Source organism: Thamnophis elegans, chromosome 12 (assembly GCF_009769535.1).
Source record: "Thamnophis elegans isolate rThaEle1 chromosome 12, rThaEle1.pri, whole genome shotgun sequence".
NCBI lineage: Eukaryota > Metazoa > Chordata > Lepidosauria > Squamata > Colubridae > Thamnophis > Thamnophis elegans.
In genome coordinates this window covers 7,392,212-7,404,220 of record NC_045552.1, presented here as the reverse complement: position 1 = coordinate 7,404,220, position 12,009 = coordinate 7,392,212, and the positions used below count along the sequence as shown (strand labels likewise).

Genomic DNA, 12,009 nt, shown 5'->3' with positions numbered 1-12,009 from the left:
AATTTTTTCCCCCTAGCTGGTTTGGTTCAAGCTACAAAGTGGGAGACTATGGGTTCCAGTCCCTCTTTAAGCATGAAAGCCGGCTGGGTGACTTTGGGCCAATCACCAGGAGACTGTGAGTTCTAGTCCCTCCTTAGGCAGGAAAGCTGGCTGGATGATTTTGGGCCAATCACCAGGAGACTGTGAGTTCTAGTCCCTCCTTAGGCAGGAAAAGTGGCTGGGTGACTTTGGGCCAATCACCAGGAGACTGTGAGTTCTAGTCCCTCCTTAGGCAGGAAAGCTGGCTGGATGATTTTGGGCCAATCACCAGGAGACTGTGAGTTCTAGTCCCTCCTTAGGCAGGAAAAGTGGCTGGGTGACTTTGGGCCAATCACCAGGAGACTGTGAGTTCTAGTCCCTCCTTAGGCAGGAAAGCTGGCTGGGTGACTTTGGGCCAGTCACCAGGAGACTGTGAGTTCTAGTCCCTCCTTAGGCATGAAAGCTGGCTGGATGATTTTGGGCCAATCAGAAAAGAAAGCAAAAGAATAAAGAAAAAAAAAGATTATAAAGTGGCTTCTAATGATCTTCACAGCAGTTCTAGATACGCATTTATATTTTATCTGCTCCCTTTAAAATGATGCCGTTGTTTCCTTCTTCCTGTGATCTACCCTTTCTAGTCACCAAACCCAGAAACCACAACTTCATTTTATTAATACTTTTCCAGCAGAAAGTCCACTAGGGGTTTCCAGGCGTTAATAAATGCAGTCCCCGATCTCTCTCTTAAGCGAACACATTACTTCTGCCATCTCGGTTAGTTCCGTTGTCTTCACCAACCATTCTTGCATTGCGAGATCTTTTGTTTGGATTTCTGTGCAACCTGCGCTGACCTTATGACCTTAGCAATTCTGGTTTATTGATATTTTTAAACCTCTCATAAATGAAGTTGCTTTTGAAATGACAGTTCTTCCTGATTGTATCTTCGGATGGTGTACGATCAAAATAAAGATTAGACTTGACTAGCAAGTCTGTTTAGTTTGCATGCTCGTAAAATCCGCACACCGTGGAGATCTTCCACTCTGACACTGCAAGAGGTTGCAAGAAGCTGCAACTACAGTGGTCTTTGACAGATGACGTCTCCCTCTATTTAAACCAGGGGTGGGCTTCAAAATTTTTAGCAAGGGGTTCTCTGCCTGGTTGCTGAGTGGGTGTGGCCATGGTGGGTATGGCCTAGTCAGCTTCCTGCACCTCGGCGGGAGGGGGGGAGGTTTTTGCCCTTCCCAGGCTACGGAGGTTTTTCTTGAGCCTCCAGGAGGGCCTCTGGAGGCCGGAAACAGACCCGTGGGCCTGTTTTTCACTTTCCCTGAGCTTCCAAGCATGACCTGCACTTACTTGTATCCCAAACAGGCTGTGCGGGACACTTGGGAGGGGAGGGGCAGGGTGGGCATGGCTAGCCAGGAGTGGTATTTGGGAGTTCTCCTAACTGCACAGAATCTTAGCTAGAGGTTCTCCAGAATGCCTGCAAACCCTCAGCAGCTCACCCCCAATTTAAACCCCTTCAGTGAAGGAGAGTCCACGAACTCCCAAAGCAAACTTAATTCTATTGTTGAGCTGGTCTTACCATTAGGACATTTTTTCCTGAAGTTCAGCCAAGATAATATTTCTTTGTAATTTAAATCCTTTTGTTTCTTGTCCTATCTTCCGGAACAACCCTGAATGATTCTATCCTATCTTTATGTGGAATAAAAAGTTCATTCCGCATGTTGAACTTGGACGTGGAATTAATTCCTTCTCTGAATTTGCACAATGGAGCCCTGCTATAATATCTCAGGAAGGCAGAAATTGAGGGAAGTTGAGTTAGTTTGTTTTGTTACTCCCTCCCAAGGATGGTAGTTATCGAATCTGAAAATTTGGGTTGGGTTGAGTGTCCATATTTGTCCAGACTACTCACTTCTTTATTAAAAATTACCTACTTAAAAGGCTGTGTGTGTCAGTGGCGGGATTCAATTTTTTTTTACTACCGGCTCTGTGGGTGTGGCTTTGTGGGCGTGGCACAGGAAGGATACTGCAAAATCCCCATTTCCTCCCCACCCCACTAACCTGCTTTCCAGTTCCCTTCTCCTGTTCAGGGAAACAAAAGAAGATGAGATGGGAGGCAGCAGGGGCATGGCCAGCCTATTTGCCGGTTCTCCGAACTACTCAAAATTTCCACTATCAATTCTCCAGAACCTGTCAGGACTGGCTGAATACCACCTCTGCGGTGTGTGTATCTTACCCTGATGTTCATGCCTAAACTGCATAGATAGTTTCCCCCAAAGTCTTAACCACGTTTAGCCTGATAACAAAATTAACCCATTTTTTTTCTAGGTTGTACTATGGTTTGAATTATAAACCACCCAAATAGTCACAGAACACATTGCTAACCCACAAAAATACTAACCAGGCATAGTGAAAAAATGAAACTTGTAAAATGAAACCCGGCACATTTTCACTAGGTTTGCTAACTAATCACAAGAAATTCTTTAAAAAAAAATCCTTTGTTAACAAATCCACCATATTTTCATGGTGGCAAATGGACTCAGGTTTTCCTGGGGAAAGAATGGCCCTTCCATAGATGTCATTTGGAGAATTCCGTTCCAGTTGGATTGCTGTGTCAGAGGGCCATCAGTCAAAATCTTAATAGGAAATCTGGAAAAACACTCAACGTGGCATCTTCAGCAGGGAATGAAGAACTGAGCCTGGAGCCTTTTCTCTGGGAATTGTCATGGCCAGGATTAACAGAATAACAGAGCCGGAAGAGGCCTTATAGGTCATCTAGTCCAACCCCCTGCTCGAGCAGGAGACCCTACACCATTTCTGACAAAGGGCAGTCCAATCTCTTATTGAAAGCCTCAAGTGATGAAGCTCCCACAACTTCTGAAGGCAACTTCTGTTCCATTGGTGGATTGTTCTCACTGTCAGGAAGTTCCTCCTTATTTCCAGGTTGAATCTCTCCTTGTTCAGTTTCCATCCATTATTCCTTGTCTGGCCTTTGGATGCTTTGGAAAATAGCTTGACCCCCTCTTCTCTGTGGCAGCCCCCCAAATAATGGAATACTGCTATCATGTTTCCCCTGGTCCTTCTCTTCGCTAGACTAGCCATGCCCTCTTCCTGCAATCGCTCTTCATATGTTTTAGCCTCCAGTCCCCTAATCATCTTAGTTGCTCTTCTCTGCACTCTTTCTAGAGTCTCAACATCTTTTTAGATAGTGTGGTGACCAAAACTGGATCCAGGATTCTAGGTGTGGTTTTACTAAGGCTTTATAGAGTGATATTAGTACCTCACTTGATCTTGATTGAATCACTCCGTTAATGCAACTTAGGATTGGTTGGCCTTTTTGGCTGCCGCTACCCACTGCTGGCTCATATTTAATTGGTTGTCCACTAAGACTCCAAGATCCCCCTCACAGTTACTGCTATTAAGCCTGGTTTCACCTAGTCTATATGTGTGGTTTTGGTTTTTCTTGCCAAAGTGTAAGACATTGAATTTCATTTTGTTAGACAGGGCCCAGTGTTCAGGTCTCTCAAGATCCATCTGGATCTTGAGCCTATCTTCTAGGGTGTTGGCTATTCCTGCCAGCTTAGTATCATCTGCAAATTTGGTAAATTCCCCTCCTATTCATCATCTGTAGATCAATGGTGAATAACCCCCCCGTGAGATGAGCGGGCAGTTTAAGGCCGTGGGCTTCATTTCGGAAGTTATTTTGAAAGGGATGAAGTTGGGTCCGTAAAGAAATCAGCTGGGAGTCCAGAAACCCCATGGAGGGGAGGAAGAGGCTGGCAAAAAGAGAAAGAGGAGGAGGAGGAGGAGGAGGAAGATGACGAAGACGAAGAAGAATACGAAGAAGAAGAAGACGAAGAAGAAGACGAAGAAGAAGACAAAGAAGAAGACAAAGAAGAAGACAAAGAAGACGAAGAAGACGAAGAAGACGAAGAAGACGAAGAAGATGAAGACGAAGAAGAAGACAACGAAGAAGAAAAAGAAGAAGAAGAAAAAGAAGACGAAGAAGAAGACGAAGAAGAAGAAGAAGAAGGAGAAGGAGAAGGAGAAGAAGAAGACATCCCACCATTCGATGTGCTATCTGGCAGACGAAGAAGATGAAGATGAAGAAAAAGAAGAAGACGAAGAAGACGAAGAAAAAGAAGACGAAGAAGAAGACGAAGAAGAAGATGAAGATGAAGAAAAAGAAGAAGAAGGAGATGAAGATGAAGAAGAAGAAGAAGAAGAAGAAGAAGAAGAAGAAGAAGAAGAAAAGAAGAAAGACATCCCACCATTCAATGTGCTATCTGGCAGATTTCCCTTGGGGAAATACAGCTTTTAACAGTAAAAAGGATTATCCACCCTTGCTCCACAATAAATAACATTGGTTTTCCTGGGCACCCTGCCTTGTAGCACAGGGTGTGTTCAAACATATGTGCAAATTGTGATAGATTGTGCCTCCCCCCCCCCCCACACACATCTTTTGCGGCTCCCTCTTGGCATCACAATGCTCTGATCAGCGCATCAAAGGCTGGTTTGTTTTGTCACTTTCTTTACCAAGGCTGCAATTATTAAGCCACATTCTCCCACACCCTGGAAAAAAAGGATTTTTTTTTTTAAAAAAAAACAGCACTGCCAAATTCTCTACTCAGTTTTAGGGAGGGTCAGTAACATGGTTGTTACCAGGCTAATCACTGCTATGTATGGCAGATTTTAAAAAAATAGAGTCATTTTCTCCTGGACGTAAATCATTAGAGAGGATAGGGATCATTTGGGGGAGGGGGGGGCAGTGGTCTGTGAACATCCGTACACACTGACTCTTCCTTTGCATTTCTTCAGGACACGTAGAATGAACAGTGCTGCAAGCACTGGTGGCAGAGGTGGGATTCAGCCGGTTCGGACTGGTTCACCCAAATTGGTAGCAGAAATCTGTCTTATTTAGGCACATTTTTGAGGTTGGGCGCATTTGCAGAAGGTGCAGGTGTGAACAAAAAACACATGCATGGAAGGCTGGGCGCGTGAGTGGAAGGGGCTTGTGCGCCCGCAAAGTGGATGCACGTGGGTGGATGCACGTGTGCACAGCGAACTGGTGCTAACAAAATATGAAACCCACCACTGACTGGCTAGCTTCATCAGAGACATGGCTTTACCATCAAGTTGTGATGAGTTTCATGCTATTATCCCACTGGCGACTTCTTGATAGCAATAACACTTAAGAGTTAGTACTTTACAGAACTCTCGGTGTGTGTGTGTGTGTGTGTGTGTGTGTGTGTTACAATGTCAACATATTTTCTGCAACAATTTGGATCCTCATTTTACTGACCTCGGAAGGATGGAAGGCTGAGTCAACTTTGAGGTGGTTAGGATTGAACTCCTGGCAGTGAACGGAATTTGGCTGGAATACTGCATTCTACCCACTGGACCACCAGGGTGCTGGTAGTGCTTCTTTCTTCTTTCTTCTTCTTCTTCCCCTCCTCCTCCTCCCCTCCTCCTCCTCCTCCTCTTCTTCCTCCTCCTCTTCTTCTTCTTCTTCCTCCTTCTTCTTCCTCTTCCTTCCTTCCTCCTCCTCTTCCTCCTTCTCCTCCCCACCCTCTAAGCCAGAAACAGCTGCTGTTTCCAAAATGTGCGAGGCAGAAGCAAGCCATCTATGGCACTTCAGATGTTCAGCTCTCTTTTATCATTGGCTGCACTAGTTGGGAATGTTGATTGTCCAGCAACATCTGGAGGGCTACAGATTCCCAACCCTCGATGTCCAGATTAGCTAACTTACCCTACTGCAGTACAGCACATCTTTTTTTTCTTGCAAACTTAACTCAAGCCTCAAGTTAGGGTGAGAAACAGTGGTTGAATTGTCTGAAAGATAATCTCCTTCTTGACCAAATTTGCATGTGCCTCCAGATAAAATGCTCAGCTGCCACTGTACTACAGGAAGCCTGGTTACTGCACAAGCACACCAAGAGGAAGGATGGGCTAAGAACACGCAAACACCACCGGCGGCTGCTGGCAGCCATTCACATGTAAGTTCCTACCTGGGGATGTTATAGGAGAGGGTTGTTCAACCTTGGCAACTTTTAAGACTTGTGGACTTCAACTCCCAGAATTCCCCAGCCAGCCATGTCCTGCCTTTAGGAGCTATGGAGAATAGGTTGACCCTCTCTTCCTTGTGGTGGCTCCTTAGATATTGGAACACTACTATCAGGTCACCCCTAGTCCTTCTATTCATTAAACTAGACCGGGTGTCAGCAATCTGTGGTTCCAGAGCTCTTTACTCCCCCCCCCCCTGCTGTGGCTCCGTTGGCTGAACCCACCACTGGCTGGCCCTGCCCTTTCCCCCCCTTCTAGTCACGCCTTGCTTGGCCTGAAATGAGAGAGAGGGGGGAGAGGGAGGGAGGGAGAGACAGAGACGTTTCCCACAGAAAACACCAGGAGTCACAAAACCTGGGTAGGAGTTGCTGGGGGGATCATGGGACTGGGTAGGAGTGAGTGATGTCAAGTTGGCCACACCCACCCAGGTTTTTGTGGCTCCCGGTGTTTTCTTTTCTGTGGGAAACGGGTCCAAATGGCTCTTTTGAGTATTTAAGTTCGCAGACCCCTGAACTTAATTAAACTTAATTTAATTTAATAAATAAACTAGACCTACCCAATCCCTGCAACCTTTCTTCACATGGTTTAGCCTCCAGCCTCCTAATCATCCTTGATGCCCAGGAGTAAGCTCTTTCCTTGTTGCAGATTTCGCCATGTGAGGACGAAACACCGCAAGATCCGAGATCAGGTCAATACCATGGTGGATACTTCCAAGGTGAGTTTTCTAGCCAGCCCAAGAGACGAAGCCCTCGCCCTGGTTTAAAAAAAGACCACCCACCTACGCATGGGTGCCTGAACTATGATTTCCAGCAACCCAACCAGGGCAATCAAGGGGGCAGGGTCCTGGGAATCAACCACATCTGGAAAAGTATTGTTTCTCCATCACTGTCTTCAGTGGAGGTGGAATAGTTTCTTCTGCTGTAGGTTGTATTTGCTGGCTGGCCTTGTTTGGGGTAAGAAGTTAGGCAGGATGGGGACCGCCACACTCTAGGTCAGGGGTGTCAAACTCGATTTCATTGAGGGCTGCATCAGGGTTGTGTTTGACCTCAGAGGGCCAGGATGGGCATGGCCAGCTCGACATAACTCATGTTAGGGGCGCCTGTGGAAGCCCGAGTGCTCTGCCAGTGAAAACGGGCTCCCAAGCTCCATTTTTGGCTGCAATGCCCTCCTGCAACCCACTGCCAGTGAAGACGGCACTCAGGAGGGCAACAGGCGGTCCTCGTGAACTCAGTTTTCAGCTGTGATGGCCTCCTGCAAACCAGTGAAAATGGGCTCCCAAGCGCCATTGGGACCCTCTGCCAGAGAAAACGGTGCTCGGGAGGGCCACATGTAATCCTCGCGAGCTCCGTTTTGGGCTGTGATGGCCTCCTGCAACCCTCTGCCATAGAAAGCAGGCTCTCAAGGTCCATTGGGACCCTCTTCCAGTGAAAACGGAGTTCGGGAGGGCTGCACGCGGTCCTCGCGAGCTCTGGTTTTGGTTGTGATGGCCTCCTGCAACCCTCTTCCAGTGAAAACAGGCTCCCAAGTCTTCCAGTGAAAACAGAGCTCGGAGGGCTGCATGCAGCCTTCCCAAGCCAGTTTTGCTGGCAGAGGCACTGTGGATTGATCCTTTGCTGTTTCCAGAGTGGCCCTGTGGGCCAGAACCAAGCATTGAGTTTGACACCCCTGCTCTAGGTTACATGGGAAGCTAAAGGACCCTCCCAAAAAGAGAGTTTGGATGGATGTTGTCCATGAAGTCACCGGGAGTTTGACTTTTAAGGAAACTTGTACTTCTGACTCCTGCCTTCAAGGAGACACGCCCACCCGCATGACTACTGTCTTCTCCTTCCAGATGCAAATGATCATGTACGACCTCCGATCCAGCCTTAATAGCTCTCACCAGGAGCTGGAGAAACAGATCGAGTCCCTTGACAGGAAACTGGATGAGATGACCAGACTGCTTTCTGCCCTGGTGCAACAGTCCAAGCAACAGGAGGGACAACAGGTGCATTGATGGTCAAGAACTGCCAGGTAGGGTTGGGCCTCTGTGAACCAGAACTGACGGTCCGTTTTTTGGGGGGAACGACCTTCTCTGTTGAATGCCCAGGGATGAAAAGCAGGGCAGGTTAAGGAATGTAGGTTGAAGGAAAGGCCAAAGCCAAGTGAAATCTTTCACCGAGTGTAATGTGGGAATGACCCTGAGAGAGAGGAAAGGGAGGGAAGAGATGCTGCCTAGGGAACGATCAGATAAGAGGAGTCTTGGCCCAGAGTTACATAACTGGCAGAGAAAGTAAATTAAAAATAACCGGGCAGTTAAAAAGAGATTGTGGGAGATTCTGTTAATGTAGCTTTACAATAAAAGAACAGGATTAGATCCTCTGGCCAGCCAGACTTCCCTCTCTGGATCACCTGAGAGGTCTGGCGCTAGGCTGTATTTTAGAAGGGATGGCAGTTCGAATTTAGCCAGAGTAGCCTGCTCTCTTGCTTCTGCCCTCAGAAACCCACAATGGAGGTGGATGGTTCAGGTTATTTGCTTTAAATGCCAAATCCCTGCATCTAAAATGTACAATGTATTTTTTTTAAATAATACCTGCTGTATCCCACTCTCCCAATGCTGATATTTGGTCTAGTGGTTAAGGCACCAGGCTAGAAACCAGGAGACTGTGAGTTCTAGTTCCCACCTTAGGCATGAAATCCCTCTGGGTAACTTTGGGCCAATCGCCAGGAGACTGTGAGTTCTAGTTCCCACCTTAGGCATGAAATCCCTCTGGGTAACTTTGGGCCAATCGCCAGGAGGCTGAGAGTTCTAGTCCTGCCTTAGGCATGAAAGCCCACTGGGTAACTTTGGGCCAATCGCCAGGAGACTGTGAGTTCTAGTTCCCACCTTAGGCATGAAATCCCTCTGGGTAACTTTGGGCCAATCGCCAGGAGGCTGTGAGTTATAGTTTCCACCTTAGGCATGAAATCCCTCTGGGTAACTTTGGGCCAATCGCCAGGAGGCTGAGAGTTCTAGTCCTGCCTTAGGCATGAAAGCCCACTGGGTAACTTTGGGCCAATCGCCAGGAGACTGTGAGTTCTAGTTCCCACCTTAGGCATGAAATCCCTTTGGGTAACTTTGGGCCAATCGCCAGGAGACTGTGAGTTCTAGTCCCACCTTAGGCATGAAATCCCTCTGGATATCTTTGGGCCAATTGCCAGGAGACTGTGAGTTCTAGTTCCCACCTTAGGCATGAAAGCCCACTGGGTAACTTTGGGCCAATCGCCAGGAGACTGTGAGTTCTAGTCCCACTTTAGGCATGAAATCCCTCTGGGTAACTTTGGGCCAATCGCCAGGAGACTGTGAGTTCTAGTTCCCACCTTAGGCATGAAAACTGGCTGGCCGGACTTTGAGCCAGTCACTTTCTCCCAGCCCAACAAACCTCACAAGATTGCTGTGGCGGAGAAATAGGAAGGAGGACTATTAGGAATGTTCACCAGCTTGGGTTATTTATAAAAAATAATAAAACTGGGATATAAAGAAACAAAGAAAAACCACAAGGATTTGATTTTTTTTTTAAAAAAAACAACAGCCGGGTTCAGTCTGGTGCAAGTAGATAAAATGGCTATTTAGGCTGACATTTATTGGAGCTGCCTAAGCGCAGAATTAACCTGCCGTCCCTCTTTTCACTTTTCCCCTCTCTCAGGTGGCCATCGAGAGGATTTCGATCTCTCCTTTTCCCACTCCTGGCTCAAGATAAGGACTTTGAGAGAACACCGACTGCCTTTTTTTTATGGATTCCGTAAGACAGAGCAGTCCATAAGAGAAGAAAATAACTGTCACTACAGCGCCATCTCGTGGTACCTTCAAGTCACGACGAGCCTTATTAAACTTTCTTTAGCATCCACTAAACAAGCTGCAGTTTGCAGCTGAGGACACAATAATGCCGTTGAATGTATCTGCAAAGACATATATGCCTTGGCGGGGTGTGTGTATGTGTATGTTTTCTGGATGGAAACCACATCCTGGTATCCTCTTTAAAAAAAAAATGGAACCATGGGAGGAAGGGGATGGAAATCACTTACGAGATAGGAAAACGTCCAGAAACGTACTTGAAACGGAAGAAGAAAAAAAACTCACCGCTGCGGAATGCAAAAATTCTGCCTTGCGGTCTTGGGCAGAAACCTTTCCAGACGTGGCAGGAATCAAATCTGCAGGAAGCAGTTGGTAACCTGTTGCCCAGGAACTTCTCAAGGACGGAAGACGCCGTTCCGTCTTAACTTTTGACAGCTTGCCGCCCGATTTGGAGACTCGAGCTCGAGTGACAAGCCGCTTACGGGCCGGGACGTTTGCAATGTCGCAGGGAGAGGGGGTGGGTGGGTTAATTTGTATTTTTTTTTTTTTGTATATCTGTGAGAAATTCTCAACGCTACAGAATCATACGACTTGATCGGAGAGTTTTTGACGTTTCCAATCGTGCCTTTGGTGCAAGAATCTAAATTAAAGCATCTCCAACAGGAAGATGGGATTCGGCCTCAGTTTGAACGGCAAAACTTGGGTCAGGGGTTCCCACGGTCAGCCATTGAGTTAGTAACACAATCACAGGCGAGCTACCCAGAGAAGTTTGTCCTCGGCAGTGGCGTTTGGGTTGTTTTACGAGTAGTCCTCAATTTATGACCATAATGCAGACTTGAATTTCTGAATTTTAAGTCACAAACCAAGAAACCCACACGACCAATCCAACTTTATGCCTTTTTTGTGGTACTTGTTTAGCAAATGCCATAGTCATTAAGCAAGTCAATGCATTCCTATGGGCATTAGCAATAGCAGTTAGACTTATATACCGCTTCATAGGGCTTTCAGCCCTAAGCGGTTTACAGAGTCAGCACGTTGCCCCCACAGTCTGGGTCCTCATTTCACCCACCTCGGAGGCATTGTTTGCTGGAAAATTGCTGAATAAGTCAGTTCGCCTACATGACCCACCCAATTTTACCAACATCTTTTTTGTGATGGTTATTAAGCAAACCCCTAGTCATTAAGCAAGTCAACGCATTCTTGGCCATTGATTCTTTGCTGGAGACCTGCTGAAGACCGGATTCCAGCAAAAACTGATGTAGAGAGCCAGGGTGCCACAGTGGTTAGAGTGCAGTTATTGCAGGCTAATTCTGCTGACTGCCAGCAGTTCGATTCTCATGAGGCTCAAGGTTGGATTCAGCCTTCCATCATTCTGGTCGGTAAAAATGAGGACCCAGATTTTTGGAAGCGGTATGCTGACTCAAGGTATTTTGTCCACACCTGTGTTGTGACTGTGCCCACAACTTAAGAGCCGCAGTGGCGCAGTGGTTAGAATGCAGAATTGCAAGCTAACTCTACTCGCTGCCAGCAGTTCAATCCTGACTGGCTCAAGGCTGGATTTAGCCTTCCATTCCTCCGAGGTCAATAAAATGAGCCAGATTGTTGGGGGCAATATGCTGACTTTGTAAACAGCTTATAGAGGTCTGTAAAGCACTACAAAGTGGTGTATAAGTCTAAGTGCTATAGAATGTCACCTGACCACAGAATGCTACAACTTCATGTAAAGGTGAGGCAGCTGCCAAGAGACCGAAATGCACCTGTGTGACCACTAGGGTGTGTGTGTGTACCACTCTTGGAACTCTGGAACTGGGTCTTAAGTAGCTTTTGGGGGAAGGGAGTCCATTGTAACTTCGAATACTTATGAAAGCAACTGGTTACTACTACCTATAGTGTATATTAAACATCCACACAGAGAAGGCACATCCAGTAATGACCCAAACCAAGCCAAGAACTATATTCAGTGAAATGTTTGGATAACCATTTGCCTGAAGGGGTGTAGGGTTTCCTGCCTAAGCAGGGGGGAGGGTTGGACTAGAAGACCTCCAAGGTCCCTTCCAACTCTGTTATTCTAATGTTAGGGCAGACGCTTTGCAAGCAAAACAGTTCCTTGTGTTTCCATG

The 12,009-nt window shown here is 46.8% G+C and overlaps 1 protein-coding gene across 1 annotated transcript in view; it reads left to right on the top strand.

Moving 5' to 3' along the window:
- Positions 1-10,423, top strand: part of KCNN4 (potassium calcium-activated channel subfamily N member 4) — a 56,748-nt gene extending 46,325 nt beyond the window's left edge. Inside the window, exons 6-9 of the mRNA XM_032227083.1 lie at positions 5,893-6,011; positions 6,724-6,793; positions 7,910-8,088; positions 9,741-10,423. Of these exons, the coding sequence (XP_032082974.1) occupies positions 5,893-6,011; positions 6,724-6,793; positions 7,910-8,071 (351 nt within the window). The 3' untranslated portion in view covers positions 8,072-8,088; positions 9,741-10,423. The remainder of the gene's footprint in view (positions 1-5,892; positions 6,012-6,723; positions 6,794-7,909; positions 8,089-9,740) is intronic.
- The last annotated feature ends 1,586 nt before the right edge of the window (positions 10,424-12,009 follow it).